The sequence below is a fragment of the Mustela nigripes genome, chromosome 14 (assembly GCF_022355385.1).
Source record: "Mustela nigripes isolate SB6536 chromosome 14, MUSNIG.SB6536, whole genome shotgun sequence".
NCBI classification, from domain to species: Eukaryota; Metazoa; Chordata; class Mammalia; order Carnivora; family Mustelidae; genus Mustela; species Mustela nigripes.
The window spans coordinates 20984317-20997629 of NC_081570.1; the positions used below are offsets into that span (position 1 = coordinate 20984317).

At 50.9% G+C, this 13313-nt stretch overlaps 1 protein-coding gene and 4 non-coding genes across 5 annotated transcripts; 1 reads left to right on the plus strand and 4 right to left on the minus strand.

Moving 5' to 3' along the window:
* Window positions 1-102: 102 nt before the first annotated feature.
* Window positions 103-176, minus strand: LOC132002387 (small nucleolar RNA SNORD99). The gene has a single exon (XR_009399872.1). It is a non-coding gene; the product is annotated as a small nucleolar RNA SNORD99 (small nucleolar RNA).
* Window positions 177-880: 704 nt separating this feature from the next.
* LOC132002379 (small nucleolar RNA SNORA61) lies at window positions 881-1013 on the minus strand. The gene has a single exon (XR_009399865.1). It is a non-coding gene; the product is annotated as a small nucleolar RNA SNORA61 (small nucleolar RNA).
* Window positions 1014-1219: 206 nt separating this feature from the next.
* LOC132002378 (small nucleolar RNA SNORA44) lies at window positions 1220-1350 on the minus strand. Its single transcript, XR_009399864.1, has one exon. It is a non-coding gene; the product is annotated as a small nucleolar RNA SNORA44 (small nucleolar RNA).
* Window positions 1351-2019: 669 nt separating this feature from the next.
* Window positions 2020-2154, minus strand: LOC132002368 (small nucleolar RNA SNORA16B/SNORA16A family). The gene has a single exon (XR_009399855.1). It is a non-coding gene; the product is annotated as a small nucleolar RNA SNORA16B/SNORA16A family (small nucleolar RNA).
* Window positions 2155-11040: 8886 nt separating this feature from the next.
* Window positions 11041-12459, plus strand: RAB42 (RAB42, member RAS oncogene family). The gene is made up of 2 exons (XM_059375937.1): window positions 11041-11360; window positions 11906-12459. The coding sequence occupies exons 1-2, from the start codon at window positions 11122-11124 to the stop codon at window positions 12327-12329; spliced, it is 663 nt and encodes a 220-aa protein (XP_059231920.1). The 5' UTR covers window positions 11041-11121; the 3' UTR covers window positions 12330-12459.
* Window positions 12460-13313: the final 854 nt, after the last annotated feature.

Genomic DNA, 13313 nt, shown 5'->3' on the forward strand with positions numbered 1-13313 from the left:
TTCAGCTTGCCTCTTCCCATAGTGTTTCTGTCCTGAAAAGGAAGTATAAGCCAGTGTGTTAATACTCCTAATTAATTAATGCCACCCACGCTTTTTCTGAAGAGCTGGTCTCAGTCCCATATCCGCATTTATCATCCACAGATGTCTACTCAGATTAGGTTTCATCCTGGACCAGTCAGCATAACCACGTCCCAAGCTAGGTGAAAGACACTTGTTCCACCCAACCCATGTCACCCAACCCATCTCCCACACTCCTAGGAAAAGGCCAGTAAGATCCCATGGCTTGAGGTTTCCCCAAACAGCAGCAGGAGCATAAACCACAACCATAAATGCACGGCAATCGGCCCTTGCTGCCCAACGTGCAGGGCTTTGGCATCTGGTACCCTTCAGTGTACTCATGGCCTTCCAGCAGGATGGGCAAATCTAAGACCCAGGTCACTGTACATGTTTCTCTCCTGGCCATGAACAGCTAATCTGGCATACGAGGAAGGTCAGGTGTCAAAGATGTGTGGAAAAGCTAAGACTTGCCAGAGGCCTGAAAATAAGCCTTGTATCTTATCAATTCACTACACTACTTGGGGTTCACAAGGCTTAAGCACTACTTGAAGCTGCAAGGAAGCTACAGAAGAAGTTTGGCAGCCAACTTACCCAACTAGATCCATAATCTCAGATGACGACAGCTGTACTGTAACACATCTTTACAAAACAAAACAAAACAAAAAGACTCAGGAGACAAGAAAACCATGGGTATTTATCAAATACAGAAGTACAAAGTCAGCCACCACTACAACTCCCCAGAGCTTCACATACATCCTCCCTTTAAGCTGAAGATTATCCCAGTTTAATGGGAAGGAGGAAACCAGTTCAAAGAGAATTCAAGCCCTGTTTGAAACTAGCCCACAGCCTACACACCAGACTATAAGCATCATGAGGCCAGCTTCAGTGCTCCTTTTCCTCCTTTTACGACCACCAAGACCAGCGTTCAGATCCGATGGGAAAGGGAGCTGGAGGGTCAGGCTGAATCCAGCATGTAACTATACCTCGTCTAAAGCACAGCAACAGCCCGGGAGCCTCAGACTCTTCGGAAGCCGCAACCAACAGGGACACTTCAGGGCAATCTGGAGAAAACAGGTGAAAGCTCCAAATCAGAAAGTCGATCAATATACCCATCAACATGAAGTTTATGGAAAACCGCCGGGCTCTGGTAGAACACCCGGGCTGTTATAGGAAAGGCGAGTGGCAGCCACAGGTACTGTGCTGACCTGTGCTGTCAAAGTCTCTCCAGGTTGCTCTGGCATGCAGTTGGAGATCCCATGGCCACAGCCGGCCACAGCCCTTGGAAACATGCTGTACCACCCCACCAAGGTAGTTCCCAGAAACCTACCTGACCCGAGGTGGTTGTGTTCCGTGTCAGTCATGACCCCAGAATCCTCACCAAAAAGCTCCACTTCAAAGTCCTCCTGGAATCTTGAGTCAGGCACAGCTGAGATGGGAAACAGTCATCCTGAATCATCTTATTGTTCCCTTCCTTTGGCCTTCACAGTTAAAGGTGTGACTGGCTTTTGGTACTGATGCCTTAAGCTTTTCAGTGCAGTGATCCAAAGCACTGCTGAGATCTGCCACTTGCCACTAGATTTGCCCAGTACACCTGTCCACCCCACTCCATCTTCCCCTACATGAACTGGTTCTTGTTCTCAGCAATTTACTTCTCTAAAGTTTATTCCTAGGAACTCTATGCAAGACCCCACTAACAGGGGCACCTGGGTGGCTCAGTCGGTTAAGCGCCTGCTTTCAGCTCAGGTCAAGATCCCAGGGTCCTAGTTTAAGTCCCACATCAGGCTCCCAGCTCAGCAAGGAGCCAGCCTCTCCCTCTGCCCCTGCTCGTAGCTCCCTCTCGCAAATAAAATCTTAAAGAAAAAAAAAAAGACCCCATTATCAGAACGTTTCTGCTAGCCTCTGGAAACCTGTCAGTTTTAATAAAGGACTCCACCTCTACCTGAGAAATGGCAGACACAAAGGAACTGTCTTTTCCTGAAATGTTGCAGATCAGTTACATCAAACAGAACGGCGACCGTCAAGGAAAACTGTCACTCTGGGCTCCTTTTTGACCACAGCAGCTATGTGGAAGCAGCTGCAGCTTCGATAAGGGCCACAGGGCAATTTAGGTCCCCGGACCGCCCCAAATGCTGTCCAAGGTGACTCGCCTAAAGCTCGAGCACTCCTGCCTAACTGAAATTGACGAGATGAAATATACTGGAGAACAAATAAGAAAACAGGTACCACCGGCGCCTGGGTGGCTCGGTTGGTTAGGAAGTAAGAAGCCAGACTCGGACCAGGTCCTGGCTCACCATGGGCATGGCGCTAACTTAAAGAGAACTGATCTAGACTGAGCCTGTGCCCAACATGGGGATGAACTCAAGACCCGGAGCCTGGAGATCAAGGCGCATGCTCAGCCGACTGAGCCAGCTAGGAGCCGAGAACAGATCTCCTATTACCAGGCCCCAATTACCACTTCATTTTACTATATGCCCGAGTTTTAAACTCATTTCGTCTTCATAGGACGATTTTACTATCCGTTTTACCAGTAGCTTTAGACCAATTAAGCTACCTACTTAAGGTCGTCAGACAATGTAGAATGCCACAGAACGGAGATTCAAAATAGAATCTAAAAAACTCCAAGACGCGACCCCAGAAAAACCTAACCTTCTTAACAACCTGCATGGATTGCTTAACGTGCTGTGCAGCCAGATGACAGGTGAAATCACTTCCCCAAGGTCACCCAATAGGTAGCTTTAACAGACAGATTCCGTTTCAGATTTGATGGACACCACCCCGCGGGGTCTCCAGAAATTAAGCCACTTCCGGCCAGGACTGCCCTGCACCAGGCCGCCTGGCCGCGTTACTCACCCGTCGCACTGCAGCGCAGGGATGCGCGGGCCGAGGCGGGAGGAGGTATCGCCCCGGCGGGCTCTGGCCCCTCTTACCGCGCATGCAGCGGACCAGGCCTTCCGGGCCTTGGTCCCAGCAGGCCGGGAGGCCCGGCAGCTCCGAGCCATTCTCAACATCCCACAGCCTCGGGAGGAAGGCCTGGCGGGTGCGAGGCCAGGGGCGACGAAGCTACCGCGAGGTGAGAGGAGGACGGCCGTGAACTACCCCGCACCCGCTGCCCAACACGCCAGCAGCACGGTGGCTGGGAAAAAGGAAGACCGCCCCTCGGAGGGCGGCTTTTATAGGTCTCGCCCCTGGAGGCCGCGCCGACAATTGGAGTAACACGCCGCACAGACCACTGGGAGTTGTAGTCCGCCCGCCCGGCCGCGCAGGGCCGCGGATCCCGCCTCTAGCTAAGCAGGTATGCACCCTTCCGCATGTGTTTTCGCACTCAGTGAACGTCCGGCACCGGGCCCTGTGCTCGCAAATGAAGCCGACTCGCCGTGCCTTCTGGAGTTCAGTCGGACTTCCAAAATCGGGAAATGACCCCGTGAGCTGCGGTCAGTGCTCGGCTTCGAGCGCCGTGGGCCGAGGAGCAGCAGCGGCTGGGTGGGTTTGGAGAGGAGCTCGGCGAGTTCTCGCTGGAGCAGGGCCCTTGGGCGAAGGCTTCTTAAAAAGGAAGAGGCGACCGAGTAGTCGGAAGATGAACACATTATTTGTTCAAGACTTCCCTCTTCCGCTAACAGATAAATTACTGAGCGGTAACTAAGTAAATAATGCTCAGTTATCTCGTCCAGTTTTCACGGTAACCCTGCCAATAGCTATACCCAGGTAACTAACAAGGTAAGGACTGGAACCCACAAGTCCACTGCAGAGACCACACTCCGAGAGTCACTGTGCCACGTGCGGAGTGGAACGAGTAATCGTCAGTGTAAACACAAGTAGTCAAGAACTAAACAGCTATTCGGTGTTTATCCATTAATTTTTATCCTTAATATACACTTGAAAAGTTGGTACTGGGGAATGCTGGGTGGCGCAGTTGGTTAAGCGTGTGCCTTGTACTCCCCCACCACCACCACCACCCCAGTCAAGCTCCCTTCTCGGTGGGGAGCCTGCTTCTCCCTCTCCCTTTCCCTCGGCATGCCGCTCCGTCTGCTTGTGCTCTCCTCTGTCAAATAAAATCTAAATAGAAGATAAAATAAAAAGTAGGTATTACTATTACTCCTATTTTATGAAGACAGACTCTGAGAAAAAAGAAACTTTCAGATGACTCCCAAATATTTCTCCAGCCTCACTTTTCTCCTGAGCTCCAGACCTTATACGCTGCAGCTTCCGAGACACCTACACTTGGTCAATAAATGGGCTTCTCAGAACAGTCTTCCCTCCTCGACACCTGCTCTTCCCAATCTCAGTACATTCTTCTGCCTCTAACATCTCACTTCCGATCCATCAGCAAGATCCTGTGTTCTCCACCTTTAAGATGGTTAACACCTTCTCTTACCGCCTCTGCAGACTCTGTCATTGCTGACCCGCAATCACAGCAGCCTCCTAATTAGTCTGCGTCTTTCGGCCATTCTTCCCTATAGTCTGCTCTCAACACACCAGCCACGATGTTTAAAGAGCAAGTTTTTAATTTTGACGAAGTCCAATATGCCTATTTATTTATGTTTTGTGCTTTTTGTGTCCTAATTTAAAATTTTTTGCCTCGCTCAAACGCATTAAGATTTTCTCCTACGTTTTCTTCTAGGAGCTTAATAGTTTTAGCTCTTATATTTAGATCTAGGATTCATTTTTAGTTAATTTTTGTGCACAGCATAAGAGTCAAAGTTTATTTATTGCATATGGCTTAAAGATTTTTCCATCTTCGTTTGTTGAAAAAGATTATCCATCTAATTGCTTTGGCACCTTTGTATAAATCAATTGACTGGAGCACCTGGGTGGCTCAGTGGGTTAAAGCCTCTGCCTTCGGCTTGGGTTATGACCCCGGAGCAGGGAGCCTGCTTCCCTTCCTCTCTCCCTTCCTCTCTCTGTCTCTCTGCCTGCCTCTCTGCATACTTGTGATCTCTGTCTGTAAAATAAATAAATGAGATCTTTAAAAAAATAAGAAATCAATTGACTGTATGTGTAGGTCTTTCTATACTCAGTACTACACTGTTTTGATTACTGTAACTCTTTTTTTTTTTTTAAGATTTTTTATTTTACTTATTTATTTGATAGAGAGCACAAGAAGGGGGAGCAGCAGGCAGAGGAAAGAGCAGGCTCCCCGCTGAACAGGGAGCCTGATGCTGGGCTGGATGCCAGGACCCTGGGATCCTGACTGGAGCCAAAGGCACATGCCTAATCTACTGAGCCACTCACATGCCCCATTATAGATTTTTAATAAGTTTTGAAATAGGGTGGTGTAAGTCATCCAACCTTGCTCTTTCCCAAAATTGTTTCGGCTATTCAGAGTCTTTTGCATTTTCATATAAATTTTATTATCAGCTAATTTGTATATTTTTTTAAAGCCTACTGGGATTTGGTATTGCATTAAATCTGTGGACTAATTTTGGGAGAACTGACATCTTAGCAATATTGAGTCCTCTCATCCTTGAGGATGGTATATCTCAGTTAAGTCATCTTTAATTTCTCTCAACACTTTCATAATTTTCTTTTTTTTTAAAGATTTTTATTTATTTGACAGAGAGAGAGATCACAAGTAGGTAGAGAGGCAGGCAGAGAGAGAGGGGAGAAGCAGGTTCCCCGCTGAGCAGAGAGCCCAATGTGGGGCTCGATCCCAGGACCCTGAGATCACAACCCGAGCCGAAGGCAGAGGCTCAATCCACTGAGCCACCCAGGTGCCTCAACATTTTTATAATTTTCAAGAGAGCACAAACAGGGGAAGTGGAAGAGGGAATGGGAGAGGGAGAAGCAGGCTCCCCACTGAGCAGAGAACCCAATGTGGGGCTCTATCCTAGGACCTTGGGATCATGACCTGAGCCGAAGGCAGATGCCTAATGACTGAGCCACCCAGGCACCCCTCAAGTTCAGATTCTAAATGGTCATTGCTAGCGTAATAGAATTAATTTTTGCATATTAACTTGTATTCTTCAACCTTCCTAAATTCATATATTAGTTTTAGTAGCTCCTTTTTAAATTTCTTAAGATTTTTCACATGTCTGTGAATAAAGACAGATTTACTTCCTCCTTTCCAATCTGGATGCCTTTTATTTCTTTTTCTTGTCTTATAGTATTAGCTAGGATCTCCAGTACAATATTGAATTAATAAGTTACATTTCATCAAAATTAAAAACTCTCACAGGGATCAGGAGAGAAGAATATAAAAAGGACATTAGGGAAAAAAATAAAAAATAAATTAAAAAGGACATGGAGAGGGATACCTCCGTTGGTTAAGCATCTGATCCTTGATCTCAGCTCAGGTCTTGATCTCAGGGTTATGAGTTCAAAGCCCACATTGGGCTCCATACTGGCCATGGAGCCTACAATCAATCAAACAAAATAAAGGACAAGGGGAAACTTTGGGGTGATATATGCTCATTATTTACATTGTGGTATTGGTTTCATGGATGTACACTTACATCAAAAGTCATTACATTGGGCACCTGGGTGGCTCAGTCAATTGGGTGTCTGCCTTCAGCTCAGGTCTTGATCCCAGGGTCCTAGGATCGAGCCCCATTTTGGGCTCTCTGCTCAGCAGGGATCCTGCTTCTCCCTCTCCCTCTGTGACTCCCCCTGCTTATGCTCTCTTGCTGTCTCTGTCAAATAAATAAATAAAATCTTTTTTTTTTTTAAAGTCGTTACACTGTACTCTCTAATATGTACGGTTAGTTTACCGTGTGTCACTTATACCTCCATTAAGATGTAAAAATATGGGTGCCTGGGTGGCTTAGTGGGTTAAGCCTCTGTCTTTACGGCTCAGGTCATGATCTCAGGGTCCTGGGATCGAGCCCCTCATTGGGCTCTCTGCTCAGCAGGGAGCCTGCTCCCCTTCCACACACACTTCCTGCTTCTCTGCTTGCTTGTGATCTCTGTCAAATAAATAAATAAAATCTTAAAAAAAAAAGATGTAAAAGGGCGCCTGGGTGGCTCAATCACTGAGCCTCTCTGCCTTTGGCTCAGGTCATGATTCTGGGGTCCTGGGATCAAGCCCCGCATCCAGCTGCCTGCTGGGTGGGAGGCCTGCTTCTCCCTCTCCCTCGGCTACTCCTCTGCTTGTGTTCCCTCTCTCGCTGTGTCTCTGTCAAATAAGATCTTTAAAAAAATTTTTTTAAAAAGATGTAAAACTAAAAAAAAAAAAAAACATAACCAAGAAAAAATTTGTATTATTCATCTGCTCCAAAATCTCCACTGACTTTACAAGCCATTTGGAATAAATGCTGAACTCCCACGATGGCTTCTGAAGCCACATGTGATTTGGATCCTCCTCTTCCTCTCTGCCTTCATCACCCACCACTGGCTTCCTCATTCATTATGCTCCCTCACCCCTTCTGCTCTGCTTGAACATACCTTGCCTGATCCTACCTCAGGACCGTTGCTCATGCTGTTCTACCTGGAATATTCTCTCTTGATATCACAGACACCCACACTTCTCACTCCCTCACTTCCCCTGGTTTTCTGTTCCAATGTCATCTCAGAAAACCCTATTTTGATGTAGCATCCTGTCACCCTTCAAGCCATTATCCTGCTTGATTGTTATTTATAGCACTTACTGCTTTTTTTTTTTTAAAGATTTTATTTATTTGACAGACAGAGATCACAAGTAGGCAGAGAGATAGGCAGAGAGAGGAAGGGAAGCAGGCTCCCTGCTGAGCAGAGAGCCTATTATGGGGCTCCATCCCAGGACCCTGGGATCATGACCTGAGCTGAAGGCAGAGGCTTTAACCCACTGAGCCACCCAGGCACCCCAGGAACTGTGTCTTTTTATTTTTATTTTCACTGTTGTGTAAGTAAGTAAGTAAGTATGTGAAGTAGCACTTATTGAGACAATTACGAAGTAAATGAATGAATCTAACTTGGCCAAGGCTGCATAGCTAGTAAGTGGGGGTTGGAACTAAAAACCTCGATTTCTCTCAGGCAAATGCGCACAACTTGCCTTGCTCTGTTGCACAGCCGCACAGCTCCTCGGGATTCTCTTGTGAGGTGGGCACCGTGATTTGCTGGAGGGAAAGCAGGGTGGGGAGGGAGAGTCTCTTACCCCACCCTAGTCACACAGCAACTCTCTGGTAAGGTCAGCTGACGTCTGGATTCTGGGGCTAGCAGTGGAGGGCAGGCACATGACCCTAGCCCACGGCGGGAGCCTCCAGGAGAGGAAGTTCAAAGATCCCAGTGCTGACAGTGCACTGGCCCACGGGTGCTGACTACAAAGGCTTCTGGGAATGCTGGGTTCAAACTGCCTTTCAAGCAGTTTCATGCCCTCTGCCTTTGTCCAGTGGCTCCTGCCTGGAGTGCTGTTCCTCCTTGAACTCCCCAGCTTTCCCTTGTCCTGGGAGACCCGGCTTCAGAACCACCTCCCGTGCAATGTCTTCTCTGGGCCTGTAGCTCCTCGAGTTCAGAGTCCGGCCCTCTTGTGGGATTTGACTGGCTGAATTAATGAATGAATAGCACTTATCCACTTTCATTCATTCCTTCAACTATAAATATTTACTTGGTTCCTGTTTTGTGCCAAGCACTGGGCATACCACCATTGATCGCTGCCCTCAAGTGACCGAGGAGGGAGACAGCTGTCACAGTGAACAAAAGGGCATGTGACCTCACTGGCCAGTGAGAGGCTTCCTGCCGCACAGGGATCTAACCTAAGGCCTGTAGTAGGAGTCAGCCCTTTGAAGAGGAGAGGGGGAGTGTTCCTGGAGGAGGCCTGAGAAGAGGAAAAATGTGGAGCATGGCTGGAGCTCAGACTACCGGTGGTGGGTAAAGAAGGGGCTAGAGGCATCCATAGGGACCTGAAACACACACAAAAATATTTTTCCAGCTACTCAGAGTGAAGTGGAGAGAATAATTCAATTGAGGAATCAGTGCAGAGGGTGGGAGTGGGGCAGACTCTGAATTTGGGTAAAGTTGGCAGGAAGGATTCCTCTCCGAACACACACCCTTCCTGAGGCTCCTCTCTGTCTCCTATTCCTGGAGGTAGAGGACAAGTAGAAACATAGGCCCCTTCAGGCTCTACCACACAGGCGACCAAGGACTGATAGTACATGGAGACCTGTTAAAATGGCTTCTTCTTTTTTCTTTTTTTTTTTTTTTTTAAGATTTTATTTATTTATTTGACAGAGAGAGAGAGATCACAAGTAGGCAGAGAAGCAGGCAGAGAGAAGGAGAAGCAGGCTCCCTGCCAAGCAGAGAGCCAGACCTGAGGCTCGATCCCAGGACCATGACCTGAGCCAAAGGCAGAGGCCCCAACCCACTGAGCCACCCAGGTGCCCCTTAAAATGGCTTCCTATTGATTTGTTAGGAGTTAGCCAGAAGAGGGGCCCCTGGGTAGTTCAGTTGATAGACCATATGACTCTTGAGCTCAGGGTCATGAGTTCAAGCCCCACTTTGGGTATAGAAATTACTTACTTATTTACTTATATACATACATCCATATATCCACTTGAAAAAAAAAAAAAAGTATGAAAAAACCTGGGCCTTCTCAGATCCTCCACTTGTCCTGTCAGACACAGAAATAGCAAATAAGGTTCTGGTCTTGGGTAAACTCGGCAGCTAGTCTGCCTTCCTTGTTGAGTAATCTCAGATTATCTCTGAGCCTCAGTTTCCTCACCTGTAAAAATGTGCAGAATAACAACATCTTACAAGGTTGTGTGAGAAGGAAATATATGATGATTTGATTCTAACAGTGAGGATTTCGCTTCACCACCAATTTGCCAAAAACAAGTTAAATTGGTAAAATCCACCACAGTGGAACAGTGAAATTAAACCAACAGATGGAGTTGTTTGAGACCAGCCAGAAGCCAAGCCTTGATAACTTGGATTTCCAGAAGGCCTGGTAGACTGGCTCTAGGAAGCAGATGTTCCGGCCTTACCCTTGCCACCTGCCCACGGGGACCTGACCACTGTGTCCTGGTCTTCTTGGTACTTGATTTGCCATCCCCCTTTGTGGCATCAGGGGGGTAATGAAGAGTGAGACAAACTCAGATGTGAGTCTCAGCTCTGCTCTGTGACCTGAGACGAGCCTCAGTCTCCTCTGCTCTAAAATAAGCACACTATGGCCCTCTCAAAGCTGTCATTCGGGCAGTGTGAAGAACTGACCATCGGTCCTCATAAATGTTAGTTGTCCAGGGGCGCCTGGGTGGCTCAGTGGGTTAAGTCTCTGCCTTCTGCTCGGGTATGACCTCAGGGTCCTGGATCAAGCCCCACATTGGGCTCTCTGCTCAGCAGGGAGCCTGCTTCCTCCCTCTCTCCCTACCTGTTGCTCTGCCTGCTTGTGATCTCTCTGTCAAATAAATTTAAAATTAACAAGTAAATAAGTTAGTTGTCCAGGCCACAGGCTAACTGCACTCCCTCTGGAATCGCATTTATCTATGGCTGTCGGGCCTCCTACCAGCCTTGCTGGCGTCCCTCTGTGGGCCCTGAGGCCCCGCCCGGACAGGTGCTGAGGCGGCGGGGGCGCGGGTGGGGGTGGGGGGAGTCGGGGCTGGGAGGACGACTGTCAAACATTGAAGCTGACCATTGAGCCCGAAGCCCTGAGAGGCCCTAGGCCGGGGCTCATGGATCTCCGGGAAAGCAGCACCTGGGTGGGGCGGTAAGGAACGGGCACCTATAAACCATCAGCTTTCTAGAGTGGTGTCTCCAGCTCCAGCAACAGGGGCCCAATCTGGGCACTGCCCGGGGAGTGGGCTGGAGACAGAAGCCCGCCGGCGGAATGAGGTGGACGGTTCAACGCGGGCCAGTGCGTGTTGGGTTCTCGTCCTTCACTCGTGCTCCTCCCCACACTGCCTTCTTTCATCTGCCACCCCGAGAAGTAGGGGTTATTAGAGGACGAAGTTGGGGCCCCTAGGGAGGAGAGCACGTGCCCAGGTGTCTAGCGCCCCGGGCCGAGGGGTGGGGCCAGCCGACGGGGCGGGGCGGGGCCAGCCGACGGGGCGGGGCGGGGCCAGCCGACGGGGCGGGGCGGGACTGGCGGCTGGCCTCGGGAGGCCGGTCGGCTGCCTGGGGCGGCTGCTTGCCGGTCGCTGCCTGGACGGCGACATTGGGGCCATGGAGGCGGGGGGCTGTCGTTACCAGTTCCGGATCGCGCTGCTGGGGGACGCGGCCGTGGGCAAGACGTCGCTGCTGCGGCGCTTTGTGGCGGGCGCGCCCAGGGCCCCCGAGCCCGAGCACGAGCCCGAGGGGGCGCCCACGGTGGGCGTCGAGTTCTACAGCCGCAAGCTGCAGCTGCGAGCCGGGCCGCGCGTCAAGCTGCAGCTCTGGGACACGGCGGGCCACGAGCGCTTCAGGTGCGGGCCGGGCGGGCTGAGGGAGCTGGCGGGCTGTCCCCCCTCACCCCACCCCGAGGGCTCGGGCCTCAGTGGCCCAGGTGCGGGTCTGGGGGCCCCTGCCCTGGTCTCTGGCCCTCCACGCGGAGTCGTTGGTCCCACAGATGCAGCCGGGTGGGCCGAGCCCTCTGAGCCAGAGGCCTGAGTCCCGGAGGGATGGGTGGCCCGGCTGCTGAGCGAGCCCGGCCAAGCGGGAGGTGCCAGGGAGATGGGAAAGGAAGAGAGGTTTGGGGCGGCCTGGAAGGAGGTAGGAGTCTGCCAGGCAGAGAACGGGAAGCAAAAATCTGCCATCAGGAAAACACCCCACTTCCTCTCGAATGGAGGAATGGTCCAGAGAGGATGTGACTCGAACTTGCTCCCTAGCTGAGGTGCAGCCACTCTGTTGGGGGAGAGACAGACGCTGGGAGCAGAGAAACACTGGGCAGTGTGAAATGAGCTGTGGGGCTTGTGCCTGTGGGAGGGCCTTGCGGGCATAGACCTCTCCCAGCTCACTGCCCCTCCTTCAGGTGCATTACCAGGTCCTTCTACCGGAATGTGGTGGGTGTCCTACTGGTCTTTGATGTGACAAACAGGAAGTCCTTTGAACATATCTGCGACTGGCACCAGGAGGTCGTGGCCACTCAGGGCCCCGACAAGGTGATCTTCTTACTGGTTGGCCACAAGAGTGACCTGCAGAGCACCCGTTGTGTCTCGGCCCAGGAGGCAGAGGAGCTGGCTGCCTCCCTGGGCATGGCCTTCATGGAGACCTCTGCCAAGAATAACTACAATGTGGACCTGGCCTTCAGCACCCTTGCTGACACCATCCAGCAGGCCCTGGAGCAGGGGGACATCAAGCTGGAGGAGGACTGGGGGGGTGTCCGGCTCATCCACGAGACCCAAGTCCTCAGCATCCCCCCGAGGAAGCAGCCCCCACGGCCATGCCAGTGTTGACTCTGGGAGGGAAAGGATTAAAGCAGTGCCAACCTCAGAAGTGCTGCTGGGATGGGGTGTCCGTATCTTTCTGGAGAGCAAAGGGCAGGATGTATTTAAAGGGTTAATATAAACAGTATCCTAGCATTCACACCTTCTGGATTTGAGGGTTTCAGACCTCAGCCCCCTTTCTGCCAGAAAGCTCTGAGAAGCCAGGTGTGCAGCTTTGTGTCCTTCAGCCTGTTTCCTCCATTGTCAGTGGGGCTCATAGAAGACCCATGCCATGGGGGTCTGGGGGGGAGGGAGGGTGGCGTGGGTGTGGGGGATGGGCATGAATGAGAAATGGTTGGGGGGACATGCTCGGCCAGAGCCAGCCAATGACAAGAACTGTCCTCAACATTGTTTCCCCTCCGCCATTTCTGGCAACACTCCCGAGCCTGGACGCTGAGAGGCACCGAGTCTGGACGCTGCTACACAAGCGAGGACGGGTGGGGAATTTCAGGGCAAGCCTACCTGGGAGCCTCCTTCAGTCCTCAAACTTGAATTTGTCTTAAATGTGTGCCCTGAAACTCAGGTTTGCTGCCCAGTGCCCCCACTCCAAGGCTGGGCACTGGATCTGGATCTGGGAGGCAGGCATGGAGGCGAGGGAGCAGCTCCTAGGTTGGGCACATAGTGGACACTGTGATTAGCCACCACGATGTCCCTTCAGGGCAGCAGAACTCACAGCCTTGTACCCTCACCCCTACATCCCCCCTCCCCCAGCTGCTGGGCGTGCAGCCAATGAAAGTAGGCTCAAAGCACCCTCTGGGAACTGCCTACCCCTCAGGGCTGCCCACAGTGTTGATTTGTTGAATCTACTGGGGTGGGGGAGCGTTCAAAGGCCTGGCTCCCTTTTCCCAGCTCTGATGGTCAGACTCCGCTTCATCACTCTTCCTGGGGCTGACTGAGGCCATTGTTCTTAAAACATCACAGCTAAATTCTCCCTCTGCTTAGTCTCATGTCCCT

What these genes read in the sequence shown, in the direction of transcription:
- RAB42 (XM_059375937.1), top strand. Translation starts at nt 11,122, where the DNA reads ATGGAGGCGGGGGGCTGTCGTTACCAGTTCCGGATCGCGCTGCTGGGG. An exon ending in GCGGGCCACGAGCGCTTCAG is followed by an intron (nt 11,361 to 11,905) that starts GTGCGGGCCGGG and finishes CCCCTCCTTCAG; the next exon opens with GTGCATTACCAGGTCCTTCT.